The 21,349-nt window shown below is 37.5% G+C and overlaps 1 protein-coding gene across 10 annotated transcripts in view; it reads left to right on the top strand.

Moving 5' to 3' along the window:
- AMPdeam (AMP deaminase) overlaps window positions 1-21,349 on the top strand; it is a 172,507-nt gene that overhangs the window by 118,604 nt on the left and 32,554 nt on the right. For 7 of the 10 annotated variants that reach the window (XM_083137695.1, XM_083137698.1, XM_083137696.1 and 4 more), the window contains 2 exons: window positions 7,640-7,684; window positions 16,139-16,325. In XM_083137695.1, coding sequence (XP_082993821.1) covers window positions 7,640-7,684; window positions 16,139-16,325 — 232 coding nt within the window. Of the gene's footprint in view, window positions 1-7,639; window positions 7,685-16,138; window positions 16,326-19,918; window positions 20,069-21,349 lie in introns of those variants that run through there. The other 3 variants (XM_083137699.1, XM_083137701.1, XM_083137704.1) reach the window with 2 other exon arrangements.

Genomic DNA, 21,349 nt, shown 5'->3' on the forward strand with positions numbered 1-21,349 from the left:
GCAATAGGGGCACATGATGTACGTATTAACCAGTAGCACACACTTTTTACATTTCCTGAGTAAAGCAAGGCAAATGACATTTTTTATAAACTTAGGTGGTAGTGGAACATTGAGTCATTACTGTATTTTAAAACTTTTACTTGGGTATGGGATATGTAGTTGCATAATCTATCTTCCATTCGATTCTTTGGCATTGATCAAGAGATACGAGGGTCACTATTTATATTTTGAGCCTTGGCAACACTGATTGAAGTTAGGCGCGATTTGACGTTTGCACGGAATCGTCTGGCATTATTGACCATAACGTACTTCAAATGTTTTGTCAATAGCTTCATTTGTGTTGTGTATGTTGCCTTGGAGATTGCGCGACAACAATAAAATGGAATTAACTCGTGAACATTTTCGTGCGATGATTTTTTTACGATTTTCGACGTGGATTATCAAGACAAGAGTGCATCGATCAACTTACTTCCACATTTGGCGATGAAGCCCCATCCTTTGCCACTGTGAAACGCTGGTATAACGAATAATCGTGGCCGCCATTCGTTCACCGACGAGATTCGCGAAGGTCGTCCAAAATCAGTTGTTCAAGAAAACATTGATGCTGTGCAAAACCTAATACTGCAAGATCGTCATGTGACATACTGTGAGATTGAGGCAACCATAGGCATTAGTTCCACCAGCATATATAAAATATTACATGATCATTTAGCTGTGAGAAAGATACAGTATGTTCTCGTTGGATCCCACACAATTTGACAAAAACTGAAAAAGACGCTCGCGTCAATTGGTGCAAACAAATGCTCAATAAATACAATCGTGGTGCTTCAAAAGACGTATATAAGATTGTAACAGGTGACGAATCATGGACATATGCATATGAGCCGGAACGTAAACAGCAGTCGACTGTATGAACCCAATGCAACAAAAGTTGTTCGCGCTCGAAGCACATCGAAACAAATGGTCGCCTGTTTTTTCGGGAAAACTGGTCATGGCAACTGTGCCTTTAGAGGAACGTAGAACGGTCAACTCTGAATGGTACACAACAATTTGTTTGCCAGAGGTCTTCGGTCAAATACGGAAAACAAACAAACGCCGTCGGATCATTCTTCATCAAGACAATGCCAGCTGTCATACATCTCGTCTAACAACCGACTTTATGAACAGTCAAAAAATCGAATTGATGGGTCATCCGCTGTACAGTCCTGATTTGGCACCCAATGACTTCTTCTTGTTCCCGAATGTCAAGAATAAATTGCATGGACAACGATTTTCGTTGGCGGAAGACGCCGTTGATGCGTTCAAAAACCATATTATGGAGGTGTCTCAAGAAGATTGGAAAAACTGCTTTGACAAATGGTTCGAACGAATGCAAAAGTGTATTGACCATAAAGGAGAATACTTCGAAAAACAATAAAGCAGTTTTCAATGCCAAATTCCTGTTTTTTCATTGTTAGGCTCAAAATATAAATAGTGACCCTCGTACTTCTTTCCAAGGTATTTGATTTGCATCCTCAATTCTTAGAATTGATTCTTAGAATTGAACAAGTTTTACTGAACAGTGCTTGAAGTGGGAATTTCTAGGTGGAATATTCTAGATCTAGTGTTGGGATAGTTTGGTGGTTGCTTGGGTGATTCAACATGACAGTAAAGCAGGTGGGGGGATGCTTTATGCAAGGCACCCCCTCCCACTTCAAACATTGTTTCTGCATTAAACAATAGTGGTATTACAGAACACTGTCAGTAGCATTCAGGAATTAAACACTTCACCTGTTGAAGTTTACTGAAATATTTGCATGTCAGTATAAAGGGAAAGATTATGATGCTACACTTTGGTAGTGCTCATCATATTAAATAGTCGCCTGTGTTACATCATGACATTGAAACTGAATGAGTATACAATAGAGTAGAATGCATGAAGTTAGCAATTGTTTTTTTAGCGTAAATATGCAAATAATATAATTTCAAGATCTGTGCAGCCAGCTGGTCCCATTCCTCATGAAGAGCAGTGCAGAGGTCTGGAATTGTTCTTGGTGGAGGCTGGGAGGCTGCAACTCATCTCCCTAATGCATTCCAGGCATGCTCGATAGGGTTCATGTCTGAAAACCTCGCTGGCCAGTCCATACAGTGGATTTCTTCACCTTGAAGAAAGTCATCCACTAGGTTGGCTCAATGAGCATGTGCATTATTGTCCATGAAGATGAAGTCTGGGCTGACTGCAGCTCTGAAAACTCCCACATGATGATGAGAGTACCTCGTCTCTGTACCTCTTAGCAGTAATAGTACCTCCAGCTAAGATGTGTAGTTCCTTACGTCCATTGAATAATGATGCCTGCCCACACCAGTGTTTCACCACCACCACCACCAAACTGATCCATTTCCACAATGAATGTGTGATGGGAATCATTTTGCAAACAGAATCTGGACTCATCTATGACGAGCACGTTCCTTCATTCATTCAGTGTCCAATTTCAATGGTGCTGGCTCCACTGTAAATGGGCCTTTATGTGCACTTGATCAAGCGGGACACACTACTGGACATCAAGCATAGAGACCACCTGTCCTGAGTCTCCGGTACCCAGTTTACAGAGAAACTCTTAACTCCTGAGGCAGCTTCCAGCTCTGAATGGTTGTCTTGCAGACCTTCTCAGATTTTGTCATGCAGTTAACAGTTAAGGCCAGATGTCAGGCCTGTTGTGGTGTTGTTACACTCTGGCAACCTTGTACTGGCCTACGCTGAACCATAGGCTTGCGCACAAGGGGGGGGGGGGAGGGCAAGGGGGAAATTGCTCCCCCTAATCAGGGACGTTCGCACATTTTTTCCACGTAGGGACAAGCAAGATATTTTTCCATGGGGCATATTACCCCGATAATAGTGCTCCCCCCTCAAAAACACCACTTGAATTTGAAATTATCGCATACTTGCGTCCCCCCATTACATAATAATTAATGTAAAGTACTATGACGGAAATCAAATTATAAGTGTGAAATATATACTTTTAGGTTGATATTACTTTTCGAAGAGGGAAGTGTTGTCATCCTTGCCCCCCCATTCTAGATGTTCCATGCTCCTACATTATTATACTTTCACCTAGAAATTTAGTGTAGAGGAATCTTATGACTGTTATTAAACGATATTATTGGAGAAAATTAAGTATTTCAAGCCGATGAAAATTCAAAGCAAGTACGGTGGAAGGGGATGCAGTGGCGCAAACCACAGGGGGCATTGCCATATCCCTAACTTGGATGGAAATCAATTGTAGGGGAGCAAACATTGAAGTAAGAGAGAGCAAGAGTAGCAGGACAAAGGGATACTCAAAATGGAATTAGTTTTCACGTCTTTCTTGCATCATTTCTTCCAGAGGGACAGGAGCACCTGCAGGGGGTAATTGCTTCCTTGACTTCAAATTTTATATAAACAAAAATACATTTCGTAAAATGTTCTTGCTAGCTTCGCAATATCTGCTTTTCTTAGTCTTGTCAAGTTCATAGCTGTAGCTAGGGGACAGCGGGAGTTGTCCCTGGATGCCGAACAATCTGAATGAGAAAAATTGTAAAAGAGAATACCATGGCATCCTGTGAAATTTTTTGCACCATATTAAATCAATACGGTTTTCAATTTGCAAAAATTTGGATCGAAAAATTTTCTAATTTCTTTTCTGTAGTGCATTGTAAATCACCAGGGAGAAGTAATAATAATTAAGTACTTCAGACAGTTGCTGCTATAACAGTTTGGTTTGGAGAAAGAGGAGCGTGCATATTTCAGAGATGATTTATATCATTTTTGCTGTTGGTTTGTTATGGGGCAGGTGAATTGATTATGTAATTTATTTAAATAATATGTTTATATATATATAATATACACACACACACATATACCCATCAATGTAATAAAACTAAAACAGAGATAAAATGAGGTTTTTCTTTCCCGACTGAACTTTCAAGGCTTTTGACCCCCCTAATCAGAGGGTCTGCGCATGCCTATGCGATGAACATGTGTGTCTTGGAACAGTGTCCAAAACCTAGAAAAGACACTTTGTGGCACATTCAACGCTGCTGTAATTTCAGTATGTGTTTGTGCTTCCAGGCATTCAATGATTCTTTCCTTTGAAAAGAAGGGTCCAACTGGGATCTTTGTGCCATGTTTTTACTGTACAGTGCACACTGTACCAAGAGATTGTTCTCCAATCACAATGATAGTTCGGCACAGAGTGAGGCACTCTTCTTCTGATACACTGCATTTTGTTTACCTTTCGTCATGGGTCTATTTGACAGTGGCAGTACCCTCGCTCTCGCCTATGCACATAAGGTGAGTTAACACTCGTTAATAAATATTTACAGTGATCGTGCAACTCTCTCCCTTCCATTTTTCTAGTTTAATTATGCTTTACTTTTGGACACTAGTGTATAAGTATATTTGTTACCTTTTTGTGAGCAACTGAGCTAGAGTGGGAAATCCCTGATCCCATTTCAGGCAAGTGCTTCTGTTGTCCCTCCGCAGAGCCAACTCTGTAGTAAGGGTAAATTGCATACCTTCAGCAACTTTTACCGCTGTGTAGATGTAAAGATTAGTTCATTTGAAATCCCTGATCCTATTGAAAGCAATAGTACTAAGCTAACAGTACATAATTTCCACATATTTCTGCATGTAGTGTAGTTTTGGGGTTTTACTGAGGAGAGGTGTATCACTAGGAATTCAGTTTCATTTTATGCTTAGTTTAAAACATATGTCAAATGATTTGCCACTAAAATCAGAAACCCACTCTGAACATTTTTAGTTTTCCAAATGTTTGTGCTTGAATCCAATTTCTGTTATGAGCATAATGGTATGTGTATCAATATATGTAAGATAAATTGATTGTATGTTTCATATTCTACACTTTCTCTTTTATCTTTTTCCTTCAGTTTCAATCATATAACATCAATGATGCATGTAATTGGTTTTGCCGGCCCATTGGCTGAGCATAAAAAGTGGTCAACTTTCCATCCTGCCACTGAAGTTCATAGGTTTGAGTCCCGTCCTAGGCATGAATGCTGTTCTTACATCTAATCATCATTAATCCTCTCTGTCACAATTAACCAAATGTGGCCAAGGAAGCAATATAAAGTAACAAAAATACATAAAATACATAATTGATTTTAAAATTAAATGAAAGATACTTCACCAAACTGCCATTAACATCGATTTACACAATTTGCATTAAAGGAATTGGAAATTAAAAACAACTTATCTCAATATTTTTTTCATATGGTGTTTTTCATTACCCACGGTTATGTCAAGATGCTTAAAGTGCCAGTGAACTTTTGATATCCTGGCCTATGCATGGGTGTTTTTTGTGAATGTCCCTTCATCACTCATCCTCATCATCCTGCTTAGCCAAAAGGGGCAGAAAGGTGATGCTAAATAACAAGAATCAAATCAAATCATAAGCCTGTTTTCTATCACAGATATGTAGACGACGACTAAAGCGAACTACACCAAGATTCACTTGAGTCAGTGATTTCTCATCCCCTTCCAAAATTTTCGTGTCTCCCCCATATTTTTCACATAGTTCTAATTTGTTGTCATTTTAGCGATAAATTTGTCAAACACCCCCTCCCCTTTGTTCCCAGTTGGGTAAATTTTCGACATGAATGCTCGGGATGGAATTGTAAACAGATGGAATTTTTCAGAACTTTGAATCTAATATATACTCTGTGATCAGAAGTATCCAGACACCCTCCATTGGGAACACTGGTAGTCAATATGGTGTTGGCCCACCCTCAGCCTTGTTGACAGCCTTCAGTCTCGCAGGTATACTTTCAATCAGGTGATGGAAGGTTTCCTGGGGAATGGTAGCCCATTCCTCGCGGAGTGCCAAAATGAGAAAATGTATCGATGTGAGTCGGTGTGGTCTAACATGAAGTCAGCATTCCAAAACATCTCAGAGATGTTCTATGGGATTCAAATCAGGACTCTGCTCTGGCCAGTCCATTAGTGGGATGTTGTTGTCATCAAACCAATCCCCCACAAGCCCTGCAGTATGGATGGGCACTCGGTCGTGTTGAAAGACACAATGATCATCCCCGAACAGGTCTTCGACAGTAGGTAGCAAGCCCCCTCCAGGAGAAACATGACCCCACTGTAACCCTGCCACCCCCGAATTTCACTGTCTGCACTATACAGGCTGGTAAATGTCGATCACCAGGCATTCACCACACCCTACCATCGGATCGCCACATTGTGTACTGTGATTCATCACTCCACACCACTGTTCCATGGTCCAGTTTCGACGCTCCTTGCACCACGCGAGGTGGCATTTGCCTGTGTGATGTTTGGCTTATGGGCAGCTGCTCGGCCATGGAAACAAAGTTGCCGCACCTCGCGCTGAACAGTCATGGTGCTTGGAGTAGATCCTGATGCAGTTCGGAATTCCTGTGTGACGATTGACGATTACGCTGTATGACCCTCTTCAACACTAGACGGTCCCTGGAGATCAACATGCTTTTGGGCTGTACACATCCCTTCTAATTTCCACTTCACTCTAACATCTGAAAGAGTGGACCTAAGAAATTTTAGGAGGGTGGAAATCTCATGTATATACTTCTTATACAAGTGGCACCCAACCATCTGACCACATTGCAAGTCCACGAGTTCCCATACTGCGGTCTCATGCTGGCTGCAGACTATTGAGATCGCTGACCATGTGTTTCATGCAGTAGATGGCAGTACTGTGTAACCCTCTTATGATAAACACATGTTTCGCGGTGTGTCCGGATGCTTTTGATCACATAGAGTATATATTCAAAATGAACAAAACTTTAAAAAAACAAACCTTAACTGAGGTAGATCAAGGAGCCAGTGACCCAATAATATAATGTAGCTATATTCAAAATTTGGGACTTAACATTGCAACAGGTTATGTCTACACATGAAAACTTTCCTCAGAAATTAGTGCTGTAAGAGTATCGTAAACTAGGGTTTATATCAACAAAATACCTGGGTACTTTTCACATTCATCAGCTTACCAAGTTCAATATCCATTGAATAATACCTCTTCATGATTATCCAAAAGTGGTAGAAAAGCGAAGTAAAATAAAAGAAATAGTCTCAAAATGTTTCTTACCCACTTTTTATTTTTTGAGTTTTTGCCCCATGGTTTTGGAACTCTACACTAGTTTGTTTCTATACTTCAAACTTCTTGCTGGATTTTGTAATTTGATATTCAGTTCTAACTTTAAACATTATCTACATATCTGTTGGTTATTCCTTTTGATAGGAAAGGCAGGTTTTTTCATTGTTAATGATTATTTTTAACTTTACAAGTACTAAACAATAAATAGGACAGGGTGACTGTTTATATACAAGTCTTTTTCAACCACAAAGCATTTTTAATTTTTTTTCTTATTTCTTTTTTGTTTCAAACATGTGCTTCACATTATTGTTCCTCTGAATATTTCTAGTAAACAAACACACACAAACAATCAATTTTATAAGTTCATCAACATTTTCTCTCTTCTTTAATCATTCCATTAAGCAACATAAATCTAAATTACTTTTTTTATGCACTTTTGTTTCCAGTCTGTTCTGACATCTTGAATATAAAATTTGCTTGAATTTATCCTGCTCAAAAGTTTCTCATTTTTCTTTTGTTTGTAGATCATCTTGCCACATACCTACATGTCACCCTGTATGGATATAGAGGTTTGTTTCTACGATATTCTCTTTTCATAGGGGAACAGAAGATTTTGCAGCTCATACATACATTTGGCTTGCAAAAATTGCATGACACAAACCTGGTAGCAGAAACAAATTGGATATGCATGAGTGGTATCGCTGCAATTTTGGAAATCTTCTTGTAACAATTTTCTTAAGTTCAGCATGCATTTAATTTCTTGAAGTAACCTGGAATTATTGGATTGGAATGTAAATGGGCATAGTGCATAATGTTTTCTTCTAAATTGGTATTAAATTGGTGAAGTAGTAGATTGTGTTGGAACAAATTATATATTTTGGAAAAATGTAGAAATATCCTATTGTATGCCAAGTAATGGATTGAAGAATTTATTCAAAAGTTTTTAACTGACTAATTTTCTGCAATTGGTAATAATCTTACGCAAAACTTGATGTAATAGTAGAGCTTTGTTGGTCTTTTATATATAGTTGCTACTGGTTTCAATGCATGGTGCAATATAAACGTGCCAGTTGTTAAAATATGTAATTTTATAGAAACCCTGGTTTCATAGTTATTGATAACTGTTGTAATTCATTTGTGATTTGTTTTATAAATAGTTGTCTAGTCTGAAGGATGGTAGCAGTGTTTTGTGTAAAATCATCTAAATAATACAAAAACAACAGTTGTGATATTTGTGGTAAAATTGACTGTAAGTTCATAGTTATGAGCATTTAAAGTTTGGTTAAATGTAGAGTAAAATGCATGCCAGTTTGGTATAAACTCAACGACGTGTTATCTATTGGGCTTGCCACTATGATGTTGCAATGTTTGTAGAAGTGATGCTAATTCAAATCTCGAATTCTGGATTCCCTATCCAAATCTCAAATTATGGATTTGATATCCAAAACTCAAAGAATGGATCCTGTATACAATATCCAAACCTCTGCTCCGGGATATGATATCCAAACCTCTGCTCCAGGATATGATATCCAAACCTCTGCTCCAGGATATGATATCCAAACCTCTGCTCCAGGATATGATATCCAAACCTCTGCTCCAGGATATGATATCCAAACCTCTGCTCCAGGATATGATATCCAAACCTCTGCTCCAGGATATGATATCCAAACCTCTGCTCCAGGATATGATATCCAAACCTCTGCTCCAGGATATGATATCCAAACCTCTGCTCCAGGATATGATACCCAAACCTCTGCTCCAGGATACAATATCCAAACCTCTGCTTCAGGATACGATATCCAAACCTTGTGTCCAAAATATGATATCAAACATCAGGTCTGAAATATGATATCTAAACCTGGGTCTGGGATATGATACCCAAACCTCTGGTCTGGGATACGATGTCCAAACCTCTGGTCTGGGATACGATGTCCAAACCTCTGGTCTGGGATACGATGTCCAAACCTCTGGTCTGGGATACGATGTGCAAACCTCTGGTCTGGGATACGATGTCCAAACCTCTGGTCTGGGATATGATGTCCAAACCTCTGGTCTGGGGTACCCGGTGGAGGCACATAGTGGTTTGGATCCCACTTTAAACTGTAGTTCCAGTCCCGATTAGCCTTACTGTGCATAAAGTGGACTTAAAACACTAACTCAATCAATCAAAACCAAACCTCAGGTCTGGGATACAGTATCCAAAAATGGTTACAGGGTGATGTGTGGTCAGCACAATGAATCCCCAGTTGTCATGGAGACCTATAACACTACTCATTCCATGGAAACCTATAACATTACTCATTCGTAGCTTCCCAATTTCCTCATGATGGTGGGTGGCCACAGGTCCCATACACTGGCAGAAATCTCGGGAGAAAAGTTTTTAGGCTTCCCCCGGGAGATTCGAACTAGCGCACGTCCTGTAGCCCAGGCTAAAGCCTGAAGCCTTGGACCATATGACCACGGTGTGGGTCTGAGTGTTGATTAAGGGGTCAAAGTATACGATCCTGGACATATGTCTTCACATTCAAGAGACTGACCTTCTCCTCCTTTGCTTGAAGAAAAACCTTGAATTAAATACTGCATTATGGTAATTTCCCCCAGAATACACATCTGCACACAAGTATATGCATAGTATTCCACTCTTAAAAAAATAACCATACATCACTCCTCTCAATTTTTGCTAACTGTACCACTGGCAGAATTGACTTAGCTTGTTTGCTCATGTATCTTTTAATTTATTGTTGATTGCCATCGTTGCGACTGATGTGGGATAGCATGGCTGGAGGGGGGATTCACTCAAATTGGCCCTGTACACTAAGTTGTCATGCACTATACAAGCATGTGTTTTATGGCACCAAATATAGGTTAAATCAATATACGTATATATACACAACACAGACTGATAGGGTGGAGTGAACATAACATCCTACAAAGGCAGAGCCCTATCCGCCTATGGTGTACTGAAAACGTCATTTCTTTGTAATCAAGCGGTCCCGAGTTTGATACCTGGTGGAGCCACATAGTGGTTTGTAGCACACTTTAAACTGTAGGTCCATTCCCAATTAGCATACCTCGGCATAAAGTCGACTTGAAACACAAACTCCGAAACTTCTACCAAGCCAGAGGTTCCATATTTCAACTCTTGTCAAGGGCGATTCAAATTATCCAACAGTACAGGAAAAGCGAATTTTGCGACAGTCGTAAGGGAATCTTCAGTCTGAACCAGGAACAAAATTTGAAAGATGACCACTACAAGTGAAAGTGGAGAGGTCGCAGATTGGATGTGGTTCTAAGAATATAACATGTTTAGCGAAAGCTTCATGAATTCCAAATGTTCTAAAAGTTCTGCCTGTTTTCACAAGAAAGGGTTCTCTCTTGTATTTTTGCAAATCTTTGAATAAGTATTTGCAAATGAGTTACTGATTTTGTTGCCCTAACTTGCATTAATCCAACATGCTAGAAGTTTCGAGGAGGAGGCGTTGAACTCTAACTCCTCCTCCTCCCCTTTTTTTTTTTTTTTTTTAATGCAGCCACGTAGGATAGGGAAAGTAGATCGATCCATGATGGTCTAGTCAGTAGGGCACCTGTCTGCCAATCGGGAGATGCGGGTTCTGTTCCCAGGGTGGGTGATCTAATCGGAATTTTCCGGCCTTGTCCCTGCAAAAAGCGGCTCTGGGGCTCACTCAGCCTCAAATCAATGGACAGCTAGGGGCAACGTGGGGGGGGGGTAAAGGCAGCCAGAGCATGGTGCTGATCACATCACCTCCAAAATGTCAGAGATCAAGAATTTGTGGGGCCCTATCCCCATATACCCTAAACGTGCCTTCATAGCATGGTGCTATATGCACAGGGAATTTGACCTTTACCTTTAGGACAGAAAAAGCAATGTAAAACACCAAAAATATACACATCACAGGTTATTTGGTATTAGCTGATGTATGGCATCTCATAGAAATATTTGAATTTGTTGAACAGAATACAACAAGTATGTAAACCCATCTACAGTATTTAGTATAAGAAAAATAAAACAAATAATACATAATTGACATACAATTTATAGTTAACTAGAACCATAAAAAAATAATACATAAAACGTATATTTATTCTGATAACTTTACCCAATATTCCTTTAAATAAGCTGCAATTTATTATTTTTTTAGCGATTATAAAGTTGTACTTCATATCCCCTGGTTTTGTAAAATGATTGTCTAAATACACAGCATATTTTTCTGGAGCTAAGCTCATTGTATTCACCTGGTTACTCACATTAATTAAGAAGGAATGAATCATTCAACTATTGTGTGGAATACTTCCAACTTTATACCAGATTGGTGTGTCATTAAGGTTTACTTTATCAGAACTTTAATGATATCAGCAGAAATTTCATATCAGTCCATGCTAAAATACAAACTCAAATAATGTAAAATGGTGTTAATACATTACAGGCTGAAATTAGAAATTAAGGAATTTGTTGACAAATAGAAGTAGATGTCTGTGGCCATACTTGCGACACCAACAGGCATTCCCATGCATTGATTGTTTAAACCAACAAGTAGGTCTGTTGGATTTGAACATTCTCAACTTAACCACCCATTTCACACATATTAGAACTGAGGAGTTATATGGAAAATTATATTGTTATAATCTGGTGCTGGAAGTGTTACAGTACATGAAGGTAAATAAGGGATTCTTTTTTAATAAAGACATCACAAGTCATATGACGCAAGCCATATGTCAACTGACACTTCAATAAGTTCTTCTGTGAAGGATGTGTTTTTGAAGTATCTCTTGACTTTTGAAGCTTGGTACTTGACTGACTGATATTGGCTTGAATAATGAAGGAGTACATTTATTGTATCAGCAGGTGATTAAATATGAATGAAGTGCAGATATTGTAATAAGCCCAGTTGCCTTGTTATTTTACCAGGGTGTCTACCAATCAAAAATGTCAAGAAATTATTAGAGCTGAGCGGATGCCAATACAGATTCCTACCCATACCAATATCATTCCAGTATAAAATAAGGTATCTTATGAGCAATAGCTCAGCCCTAGAAATTATGCTTGTGGTCAAGAATTTTTGCTATTTTTTTTTTTTTTTTTTTTTTTTTGCAGTATAGTGAATTTATATTGTTATAACTGTACTGTGATTTGATAAAAATTGGAAATCTAAAATTGTATTGAGTTGTGGTTAAAATTTGTTAGCTTTTTTTCTTAATCATTACATTCTTACATGTGTGAAGTTTTGTAAAAATATTAAAGTAATGTGGCCATTCCCCATCCAGGATGAAGTCTGAAGCATTAAATTCAGCTTCAGTTTTCATCTTAACCAGCCTTGTGGCAGGGGTTTTTTATTGAATGAAAAATATCTATTTTCTTAATATCCAACTATACCTAAGTAGGGGGCGATTAAATACATGTTAAGAAAAAGGGAATCAAGAAAAAGTCAAGAATTTTGGACTCGTTATTTTGGTAGACACCCTGTTGAGACGCGTGTCATGCTAAATACTAGAAAACATTCTCATAGATTGATTGGTTGATTGTTTTGGTTGGTTTTATTTCGCATATCTGCCACTTTTGGCTAATTGCAAAGATGAGGATGAGTGGTGATACGATGAAATTGATGAAGGGGACCTTGACAAATAACTTCATGCCCAGGCTGGGATTCAAACCCGGCACCAAAAAAGAAAACTGACCACAAATTCCATCTCTGAATGCACCCAGTATATAGACCACATTATATATAATATACATTTTTCTAACTGAAAAATTCAGTTCTGAAAAAAATAAAAAATAATACTGACTTCTGCCAGTATTAATTTGTAAAATTTTGTGTATGGTGTAAATTGAAAATGTTAAGCATTGAGAGATATGTCAATGGACAAGGGAGGCTTCATAATGCAGAAAACCTGGTGTAAATATCTCTTACGGTTTTCATGTTACAGGCAGTCAAAATTTGGGTTGCACAACTTTTGAAACACACTTTATAAGGCAAGAGGAAGGTATCAGAACTTTGATTGATTTGTAATAAGTAGTATCTTAAAAGCAGAGAATAAATTAGTTTTCTTTATTTTTTAACTAAAAAATCATTCTTCTTTGATGCTTTTGAGTTTGAACCCTGGCCTCAACGTGGGTGTTAATTGTGTATCTGATCATAATACATGCTCATCATCACAGTGAGCTTAATGAATTTTATTCAATAATTGGATACAAAGTTCTATTGGTATTTAAACTTGTCCCTTTGTAAACCACGGATATATAGGTGGTGTCCAGAAAGTGGTTAATATGTGTGTGTGTTTTTTTTTTAATAACTATTTTTCACATGATGAAAGAACTATTTATAGTAATATCTAGTAATTTTTAACATCATATAGTTTTAATTAAATAGTTTATTGCAGCTAATTTAATATCTGATTTAGTGATCATCTGCATTGTTTGTAATTTGCAGCTTAATTGTAAATTATGTTTATTACTTTTTCTTTGTTGGCAATTCCTTTGCATATTGAACAGTGGTGTATTCTGAAAATTTGGCCTGGTTTACTGCAATGGTTCTTATTTATTGTATATATTTATTATACACCCCATCTAATTAGATATAATAAAATGTCAATGCAGGCATGCAAGTAAAACAACATGCCTACTTCAAATTTTCCGGCAATTTCTATATATGTGAAAAAAGTTGGTTTACAAGCAATAAAGGAGGTAGCATGCAAGAATGCACCACTGATATTCAAATATATTCCCTCTTTCCCCTTGAAGGGACTTTTTCATAGTACAGGGTGTTCATAAAGTACCGACACCATTAAAAATGTAATGTACATTGTAATGGTACCAGGACTTTATGAATACCCTGTATAAATATGTATTTACTTCATACTATTTACTAAGGATGGGACAGATTATCAGTAACTACCAATGGCATTTTGGTTTTGGCATATTGGTTTAGGTCATCTTCATGGTTATATACATTAATTAAGCAGGCGATTGAACAATTCATGATCTTCAGGGAACATTGTCAATTATGTATGAAATTAGTAGATAATTTGTTATTAGTAGGGCTGGGAAGGTGATGACATATCTTTTATTCTGAGCCTTGAAAACAATGATAAACCTGATATCAGTTCATTTCCCTTCAGTTAGAACCAGCCTTTTTTGGCTTTGAAGTAATTTTTCAGTATTTTTTGCCGTTTTTGTTGAGTTTTTCTTCATTTTTGTGTCTTTTTTTTCCCTCCCTTGTTGTTTTGTGAATTTTAAGTGCATTTGTTAGCATAACTTACATATTTTAATTTCCTGACATGATCCTTTTAGCAAGTTCGCCATTAATGGAAATTCATACTTCACGTTTGTGCGACTTACTCACTTTTATATATATTATTTCGTATTTTTAATAATTTAAAATACAAAATTATTTGTTACTTACTTAAAATGAGTATCTATATTGTTCACCGAAAACGTTTCGGGAACCACTGTTCCCTTCTTCAGATCTTATCCCTCAGCTATCCGAAAAATGCCATAGCCTCGTCAAATCGTACATTCATCAGAAAAAGGAAATGGTACAATTAAAAGTAAAATTTGGAAAACTCTAAAATCTTTGCTACTCTCATCTTCCCTGTTATTCGTTAAAATTGTTCTATAAAATCAGTCTGTGAACAATATAGATACTCATTTTAAGTAAGTAACAAATAATTTTGTATTTTAATTTATTAGAAATACAAAATAATATACATTAATGGAAAATACAGTCATTTATTGTGGTAAATTTAATTTCCTGCAACAAACTTATAAATACTTTGTATCAAGCCTAGTTTGAGGTTCCCTTTTATCGCATTAATAAAGTAAAATTAGTTGAAATATTTTTTAAAAATATAATCTGATGTACGCGAAACACAACTGTGTTTTCAGATTCTGGCCACCTACTGTATCATGGAAGGTCCACTCTGAAAGATATTGAATGACTTATACAGAAAAACCTTGAGGTGTATTTTTTGTAACCTTGATTTACAAATTAAGAGAACTGCATTAGCACTTAATTGTTGCTTTTATCCCTTTGCTTCTATGGTTTAAACCACCAAACAATGGGTTTTATCGAGTATTAAACTACTCTCTTGTAATTCACAAAAAAATCGCTTTCATTTTCAGAGCGAAAATAATTTTTAGGTCATTTTTAAAGAATTTTAAGGTCATTCTACAGGACATTTTTTTGACATTTTTTTAAGTCGTCAACTTCCGAACCATAGTTATTAGTTTTAGTAAAGTCATATCGCCCTATCCGTATTATTAATTTTATTGTTTCTGAAACAAGCTTTCCCAATAAAATAATACAATTTTGACTGTTTTTGTATTGTTTTCTGTCTACTCTCGTGCCTTATTTGACAAGCAGGTTCAGGAATTGCTGAATATTCTGTCTACTGTTTTCAGTAGATCAATAGTTTTTTTTTAAAGGGTCTACTGTGTTCAGATATTGAAATAGATATAAATTAAAATTGTTAATAAGGAGGAATGAAATGTTATACAGTATTTGCAGCTACCATCTTAAGCTACACTACATAATAGTGAAGAGATTATTTTCATTTGTAGTTCCTCTATATTTCATCATTTTCAACAGATCAGTAGGTGTTTTGAAACATATAAGTATTTAGATTTTCAAATAGATACGGATTAACAGGAGGAATGAAAAGTTATATTTGCAGCCATCAAGTTAATTTAAACACACTACATACCAAATTAAGTATTTTCACTTATAATTTGTCTACTGTATATGTACTGTAGCTGTACATTAGACCTACTAAAGGTGTTTAGTAAAAATCCATTGGGTTTCAGTAGATTGCTGAGAACACAGCAGGCTACTATTGATAACAGTAGATTCTGTCTGCTGTAAACAGGCGAAAGAAAAAAAAGTGCATAACATCTAGTACTAGATCTAGCACTTAATGTTACGGATTTTTTAGAAATTTTATTTTATTTTAAGGGAAAGCTATGCCAAAGGGGATAACATAAGATTCATGAGAAACTTTCCATGTTACAGGTACCTTTGGAAGACTTACAACAAGCATCACGATTCCTGGTTCAAGCATTGCGAGTCCGAGAAAGGTACATGGCTACCTCTTTCCAAAGCTTCCCCACGATAGCCTCCAGGTTTCTAAGGTCTGTAGATGGGGAGAATTCTCAAAAGATGGACGACGTACACCATGATGACAGGCAAACCGTGCAAGGTTAGTAATTCTAATTGTTGGCACACACGCACGAGTTGCATGTATGATAATTTGACTAGAGGGGCATGTTTTGTTATTGAAATTCTGCATGTAACATTTAGGTGGCATGGGCGTCGGGAGGGGGGGGGGGGGTTGTATGGGTTGGTGGACCTCCCCTGGAAATTGACATCGTTCATTTAAAGATACAAGAAATCCGAAAGTTTGTTAGAACAGAAATAAAGTTCATTTAGTTACTATTCGAACAGAATTTTCAAATTAAAAATGAATTGGATCGAAAACATTGAGTGAAAAATACAGGAACAAGATTCTCTGTATTGTACCATTCCTCCAAAGAACAAATGGTTTCACAGTTTTCAAAGTTCTAATAATTACAGTTGTAGGTTAGAGGTCACACAACACACTTTATATATAAAAAAAAAACAACCTAGCATTTAAACCTTTTATTGAACGAGACATGCAAAGGTTAATATCAAAATGCATTCAGATTCATCTTTGAGGTGTTGAAGACAATACAAAAATATATATACTAAAAAATACTTAAGTTTCGTGAGTATCTGTTTTACGAAAAAACAATGTTTCGAGATCCTGCTGTTCCCTTCTGTTCTCGCACTAGGCCAGTATGATCACTACATAGCCACGTCAATTAAGACAAGGATTGAGGTGATAGGTAAAACTGGATAAAAAGGATAAAAAGTTGACTCCATACCAACTGACCCCATACATGTAAAACATTCATGTTCTAACCCTTTCTTTAAAAACTCCAAATACTAAAAACGTCTGTAAAAAACTTTACACACAACACATTAAAAATCCCTCACACTGCCATGCTCACTGTTACGAAGTATGAGTCGAACTGATATGGCTTCTCGTGGAATGCCAGAAGTTGCTCGGCTCTTGCCCTCTCCGCTTACCCCTCCCATCTATTCAGTTACTAACTGCATAAATAAAATGCAAAAGAAATAATGGAAAATAGTTGTGCTGGTATTCACTCGTTTGGTGGATAGTCTCCCCATTTATATAATAATAATAATTATTATTTTGAATAAAATGTATTTTTGTTAGTTTATAATAATTATTATATATTTATAACCATGGTAATAATGCTTATTATTTATCTACTATTCAACTTTTATCATTTGCCCGACCCCCCCCCCCCCCTGCTAAAATTTCTGGCAATGCCCATGTTAGGTGGTGGTATTTAATTTACAAGGGTTGGGGCATAAGTTATGGCATCTACTTTTTTCGAGAGAGAATGAAGGACTGGCATGAAAATTGAAAATATACAAATGGAAGGGTGCAGTGTATGGTACTGTGGAATGTATGAGCCATGAAGACCACGTGTATCAGGTGTAGGATAGGGAAGCGAGCGAAACATCCTTAAAGAAAGCATCGTGTCACATGTGTTTACACGTCAGAAAGCACACATTAGCATTACAGGAACAAAAGAGGTGCACGATACGGTAGAACACTATTCCCCACAATTTCCACCATATCCCTCTGCCATTCTCTCATTTCTCCCCCAAATAATGGATATTTTAATACAGGAATGCTGTTCACGCTGTGACATGGTGGTTAACTCAACAATGCCCTCTGCAAGATAACTGTTTGTCACACTACCATCTAGTGACATGTTCACGTACTATGGGTGCCACGTTCTTTGGGACATATAATCATATTGTGCTACCACCGCTTAACTTTGAGAAAAAATAGTGTTGCTGTGACTTATGCATAGCAACTACTTCTGTGCTGAGAATGTGAAATTATTGCTACTGTTCATGTTACTACAGTATGTTAATTTAACTTTTATTTATATATAAATATTAGGAGTGGGACAGGTTAATTGGTATGATTGTACCAATGCACCAGCTTTCCAATACTCTCTGCAAAAAAAAAGGTGCCGCCTGTCTGTTGAGCCAGGTCGGCACGGTGTCCCGAAGCTCCTCATTGGCGTGGAAGCGCCATCCTCCCAACCACTTCTTCATTACCGGAAAAAGGTGGAAGTCACTTTGGGCCAGGTCTGGGATGTAGGAAGGGTGAACAAACACTTCCCAGTGGAATTGTTTAAGAAGGTCTTGGGTTGATGCTGCAACATGTTGTCGGGCATTGTCATGAAGTAAGACAATGCCTGAAGACAACATGCCTCTCCGTTTGTTCTGGATGGCTCTGCAGTATGCAGCTGCATTGATTGAGGTTGCCAGCTCCATAAAGTCAACCAGTAACATACCTTGCACTTGGCGGGAGAGTCGATTGTAGCAGACATCTCTATATGCCCTTGTTCAGCTTCAACTGAAGTGTTTGCCTTGGCAGTGGTAGTGGCAGGGGAGACACCAATCACGCTGTGTGATGATGCCCCGCTTCCTAGTGCTTCACGGGCCAGCTGGCGGTGCCATCTGAGGTTGAAAAAAAATAGCCCTCGTAGATTATTATTTTTATGAATTTAAACATATAATTGATAACAATTAGATTTTCAACTTCACACACAATACTGTATTTATCTGGTTGTAGGATATAAACTTACCTGGAATATTTACCATGGAAAATTTCTCATACATGAAGAATAATATGGAAAGAGACATAACAATATGTCTGTGGGATTGCTGCGAAAACCATACATGTTAAAAGAAAGCATAAAATGCAAGAAGTTTCTGCAGTATTGTGAAGAAGAAAACAAGTACAGGAGTATCAACTCATGAAGGGGAGTTTATTTCTTATCAGAATGGCCCCAAGACTTCAGCTGGCACAGTTATTGTGCCAATATCTATCATTATCTTGATGTAAATACTATTTATGGGAAATTTAAAAGAACAGAACAATGACTTTTTTACATTTACATGTGTGTGTGGGTTGTCTGCCCTCTTAGTGACATGTCCCCCCCCCCCCCCATATTTCTCTCGGTCCATCATAGCAGTTATTTATCCACACTCTCCAAAACTCCAAAATTTCCTTAATATCCCCCTAAAATTTCTTGCATAGGCCCAAATTTTGGCTCTGAATGTACCCTTACCCCCTCCGGATGGAAAATCCTGGATTACCCCCTGCATCAGAGTGTGTGGCCATTGTTGAATCTGTCAATGATGATATGAATGAAGTTTCAAGTAATAAATTCACTGATGCAATTCATTCTGGCAGATGTACCATGATAATATGCTACGGAATGTTTCCTTGGAGACTGCAAGTGCAAGATCATAGGTGTAACTTGGTGAGGAGGGGGCAAGGGAGTTTGGGGGTGCAGTTGCCACTTTTGCCTTCGCACTCCGCTAAATCTTATCTACCAAGGGAAAGTAAACTGTCTTTACCCCCCCCCTCCCCAACCCAATTGCTGCTACTGTTAGAGGTATATTTTTAAACCTGAAACCCGAAGTTCATGTTCTGTGCACCCCAGTTAGGCCCCAAGTTATGCTTCTGTGAAAGATATGTATAGAAACGTAAATGTATTCATAATTATAGATAGTATACTGTAGCTTAGAATGCACACTCTTTTTCTGCAATAACCATATAATCTTACTACAAAAATATTCTAGGTGCTGATGTTAATATTTTAGAACGTAAGGAAAGCAGCGAAACTTCGATTGCAAGATACTTAAGTCCTGATTATCGACATTCAGATACAGTTCCTTCAAGCATATCAACTATATTAAGCAAAATAATACCAGTTACTATCATCAGATCATCGATGGGTGGTGTTGGTTACGGTCCAGGAGGTCCGAAACCTCCTGTTGTTTACCGAATCGAAGTTAAAGATGGTACGGAGTAGTTATTGCATAATTTGTTTCCTTCAGGAAATTAGTAAATTTAGATTGCCTGTATCATAGTGTATGTTCTTAGTAAGGATGGAAAATGTATTTGGCACTCTTCTTATAACATATTCCTAATGGGGAAAGCTGTTTTCATGTAGGTTGTTTGGCAATCATCTGGGGACGTTTAATTTATAAAAAGAAAAAAATTATAAATAATGATGGGCAGCCATGTTTAGACACATGACCAAGTGTGCGTCACTATTTTATTTTCATTCTTCATTTTGCAGCCTATGGGTCGATTTATAGTGTTGCTAACCCTTAAGTGGGTATGATGGATATATCCATTGTATCTATATGTTATCTGGTTCCTATCTTCTGCATATGACGAGCTACGGAACTGCTTCTTTCAATGTTGAGTTAGATTGCATTTCCAGAATGAGATGTCACTCATCAGAAGCTCCAAAGTATTTAACTTTGTATAATCACCACGAGATGGAGACACTGTTTCCACATTGGCACTTTGCCAGCTGTGTTTATGTTGCACCTGGAGTCAAGTTGTATGCCAATTCAGGAACCACGTGAGCATAATTCTTGATAGATGGATGGATTGAATTAGATTATTTTACGTCGCTTTCCTGCCACTTTTGGTTAATCGCAGTGATGACGATGAGTAATGATATAATGAAATTGATGAAGGGACACTCGCAAAGAACATCCATGTCCAGACCAGGATTGAAACCTGGGACCACTGGCTTCTTGCATTTTTTCACAATGGTTCTAAACAGCACAAGGAGTATAGAAGACTCACTTTAGGAGACTGATGAGGACTTGTAATTTTTAAAATTACTCTCTATGGAACATATTTGGCATGTGCAAATTACCCACTTAAGGGGTTGAACAGGGTAGCTTTTGCCTTGTTGGTTGATTTGCTGCAATTCTAGAACATCAGCCTCATGGTTCACAAAGTAAATGAATATAGTGATGTACAATTTGATCACAGACATCATTAAACTTGACTTACATTTAGCATTAGATGTGACTTACAAGTAAAACCATGAAAACTAAGAATTTACAGTAACTCAAACAACATTTGAACACTGAAAGAATGAACTTTGCATACCATACATCCTCTACAAGCTGCTTTGGTGGCAGTGCATGTCAAGTGATGAACTCGCGATCACACTACGAAAGGTTCCAGTTTCAAGTCCTAACCTGTATATGAGTGTAGTTTCTCTTCATCATTACTCATTACCATCACAATTAGCCAAAAATGTTAGAAAAGCAACG

The sequence above is a fragment of the Lepisma saccharinum genome, chromosome 16 (genome assembly GCF_977018435.1).
Source record: "Lepisma saccharinum chromosome 16, izLepSacc3.1, whole genome shotgun sequence".
In the NCBI taxonomy this organism is placed as follows: Eukaryota; Metazoa; Arthropoda; class Insecta; order Zygentoma; family Lepismatidae; genus Lepisma; species Lepisma saccharinum.